The sequence below is a fragment of the Charadrius vociferus genome, unplaced genomic scaffold (assembly GCF_000708025.1).
Source record: "Charadrius vociferus isolate BGI_N301 unplaced genomic scaffold, ASM70802v2 scaffold1066, whole genome shotgun sequence".
Classification (NCBI taxonomy): Eukaryota; Metazoa; Chordata; class Aves; order Charadriiformes; family Charadriidae; genus Charadrius; species Charadrius vociferus.
The window spans coordinates 64181-67010 of NW_009648971.1; the positions used below are offsets into that span (position 1 = coordinate 64181).

General features: G+C 57.1%; 1 protein-coding gene across 1 annotated transcript in view; it reads left to right on the plus strand.

Moving 5' to 3' along the window:
* Nucleotides 1-1165, plus strand: part of DDB1 (damage-specific DNA binding protein 1, 127kDa) — an 18607-nt gene extending 17442 nt beyond the window's left edge. Inside the window, exons 25-27 of the mRNA XM_009887734.1 lie at nucleotides 239-341; nucleotides 738-861; nucleotides 1028-1165. Coding sequence (XP_009886036.1) covers nucleotides 239-341; nucleotides 738-861; nucleotides 1028-1111 — 311 coding nt within the window. The 3' untranslated portion in view covers nucleotides 1112-1165. The remainder of the gene's footprint in view (nucleotides 1-238; nucleotides 342-737; nucleotides 862-1027) is intronic.
* The last annotated feature ends 1665 nt before the right edge of the window (nucleotides 1166-2830 follow it).

Consider the following 2830-nt stretch of genomic DNA (forward strand, 5'->3'; position numbering starts at 1 on the left):
AGTGTCGCTCTGTGCCATACTCCCCTCAGAAACCCGCTTTTCTCTCCGCTTTGCTTCCAGGAGAGGAAAGCGCTGTGGCATTCTTTGAAACTCCTTCCCTTGTCCCAGCTCTCCCGGGCGCCGGCTTCCAGCACGACTCCAGTCCCGGCAGCCTGTCCCAATCCCTGCCTGCGCTGGGAGCTGCCGGGACGCCCTGCGGTGAAACCCTCAACCTTCCTCTCCGTTTTATCTTTTGCAGGACTGGTGACCTCGCTGTCGGAGAGCTGGTACAACCTTCTCCTGGACATGCAGAACAGGCTGAATAAAGTCATCAAGAGCGTGGGCAAGATCGAACACTCCTTATATCCTTTCGCAGTTCAACCGGGAGCCTGTGCTGGTCAATACTGGGAGCTGGCTTGTGATTCTGGCCTGAGCCAGGAGTGGGGTGGGATTTTGGAGGTTTATCTTTGTTGGGACGCTCCGGTGGGAGTGTACATCGGCTGGAGAGGGTGGGAGTGGTGTTTGCCAGGTGCTCAGGGCTTTGTGCTTGAAGAAAAGTCGCCTGGGGTAGAGAGGGGTCTATCTGGCAGGGTTTGAGGATGAAAATCTGGCTTTGTGGTAGCCCTAAAAACGCGGCGCAAATTCTGCGGTCCTCCTGACGCGGCAGCATCGTCAGGCTGGCTGCGACGGCTGCCGCGTGCAGCCGAAGTCCGGGGTTGGTGGTACTCCGTGTGGATTCGGCTCCTTGACGGTGGCACCTGGAGATCGTTTCACACCGAACGGAAGACAGAACCGGCTACGGGCTTCATCGACGGTGACCTGATCGAAAGCTTTCTGGACATCAGCAGGCCCAAGATGCAGGAGGTGGTGGCAAACTTGCAGGTGAGATGGTTGATGTGAGCTTAGACCCTTCAAAATTAGCAATTGGGGATCCCTGCTCCGGAATCCGGGCTGCGGTAGATCTTGAATGCGCTCCGCGATGATCTGGGAGCGTTCTTCAGCACCTGCTGATGTCTCCACGCTCTGATGCCTTTTTCTCTCCTTGCAGATTGATGATGGCAGCGGCATGAAGAGGGAGGCCACCGTAGACGACCTGATAAAGATCGTGGAGGAGCTGACCCGGATCCATTAGCAGGATTCGGAGTCGTTCCCTAGCGCCTTCCTCCACGTAAAGCAAGGGAGTCTCTTTATTTTTTTCCCCACCTGCAGCCGGGGGGGACCCCTGACCGGCTGCCCTCAACACCGGCGGTGGTGGCCCTTGCCCGAGGGGACGTGGGGGAAGGAGTCTCTGAAGGGGAGCCGGCTTTGCTAGGGATTTGGGGGGGGGATGTCGGTCAGGCCACCACGGCATCGCCTGCTTGGTTTCACGAATCCTGCGGACTCGACTGCTGACCCCGAACTGGGCTTCGCTGGTCGCTCTCGTTGGGTGACCGACCGATAGCGCTTGGCTGATGCGGTGCCCTCGCCTGGATTCACTCTTCACTGTCGTCTTTAGTATCTTTTTAAAAATTTTTTTTTTTTGCTTTCAGTTTCATTTTTTCGGATTCTTTTTGATCCTTGTGGGTTGTCTGCTTGTTTGTTGGTTTGTTTTTGGTTTTTTTTTTTTTTTTTTTTTTGTAAAGGCAACTTACAGCCCTACTATAAAACACAGAAAAATACTACATGTCAACTATTTCCATAAAATCCTCTCTCAAAGTTAGTGGAAGGTATTTATTCTTCACACATTTAGAAAGTACACTAAACTAACTTTTAAATTTTTTTGGATCTGTGGCTCGCTCAGGGAGGGAAAGTTCTGGGACGCTCGATCAGTTGTTGGTTTCTGAGTTTTACCAAATAAAGTAGTCCAAGAGGAAAGGTCTGGCTCCTCACCGTGACTGCAGGGGTGGTACCCGCTGCGCAGAGCCGCATCCTCGCCCGGCCGGAGGGATCCTCCCGCCCTTCCCGAGCCAAGGCGGTTTCTGGAGGCATTCCCTACGTCGAAACGCGGTCCTCTGCTTGGTGCCGGCGAGAGCAGCGCTGGGCGGGGGGGGACGGCAGGCTCAGCCAGATCAGGCTGCAGGTGTTGGGGGCGTGTGGCTCTTTTCCAGTTGCATTTTTATGGCTTTTTCATTTTGTTGTTGTTTTTTTTTTTTTAAACTTCCAAGAAATTTTAGTTTCATCTCCTGGTTTGCACTTGCCCCGGTGCAAACGGGTTGGCAGCGGTGTTGCCAAGCGCCGCTGGGAGGGAGGCAGATCTTTTGCCGAACGTTTTGAGGAGACCTTGCCCCGGGTACGTCCCTTTGGCAGGAAACGCATCTCCGCGGCGCTTCTCGGCAGCTTGTGGCCCCGGCTCGCGCGGCGGTGGGAAGAGGAGACGGCGGCGTGATGCCGCAGCGCTTCCCACCCTCCCGGGAACTTCCCTGGCAGCGGCCGGCGTTGGCAGCGGAGCGGACGGTAGCCAAAGGCTCTTCTCCAACAGCCGTGGCTTTGTCCTTGTGACCCTCGGCTCCGCCGCAGGAGTCGCCCCGTGTCCCTGCGGCGTCGGGGCTTGATTTTTCTCAGCCCCCTCGTTGCCGCGTGGTCCCGCTCTGGCTGCTCATTACCGGCGTTCGCGCTCCCTGCGACGGTGAGCTGAGCCGACGTTGGATGAGGCCGAGGGATTCGGGATCTCGGGCTGGTCCTCCTCAAGCGTCAATTAGCACTCCCGATGCCGAATTCTCCTGGGAACTCGCAACTCGAGGCTTGAGCTGCTGCTCCCTGCAGGGGGGCTCGCGCTGAGGGTCCCTCTGGCTCCGCACCTCCGCCTCTGCCGAGGGGCGCTGCGGGAGCGCAGCGCGGGGAGCGATTCCCTCCCCGCTGGGCAGCGGGTCTC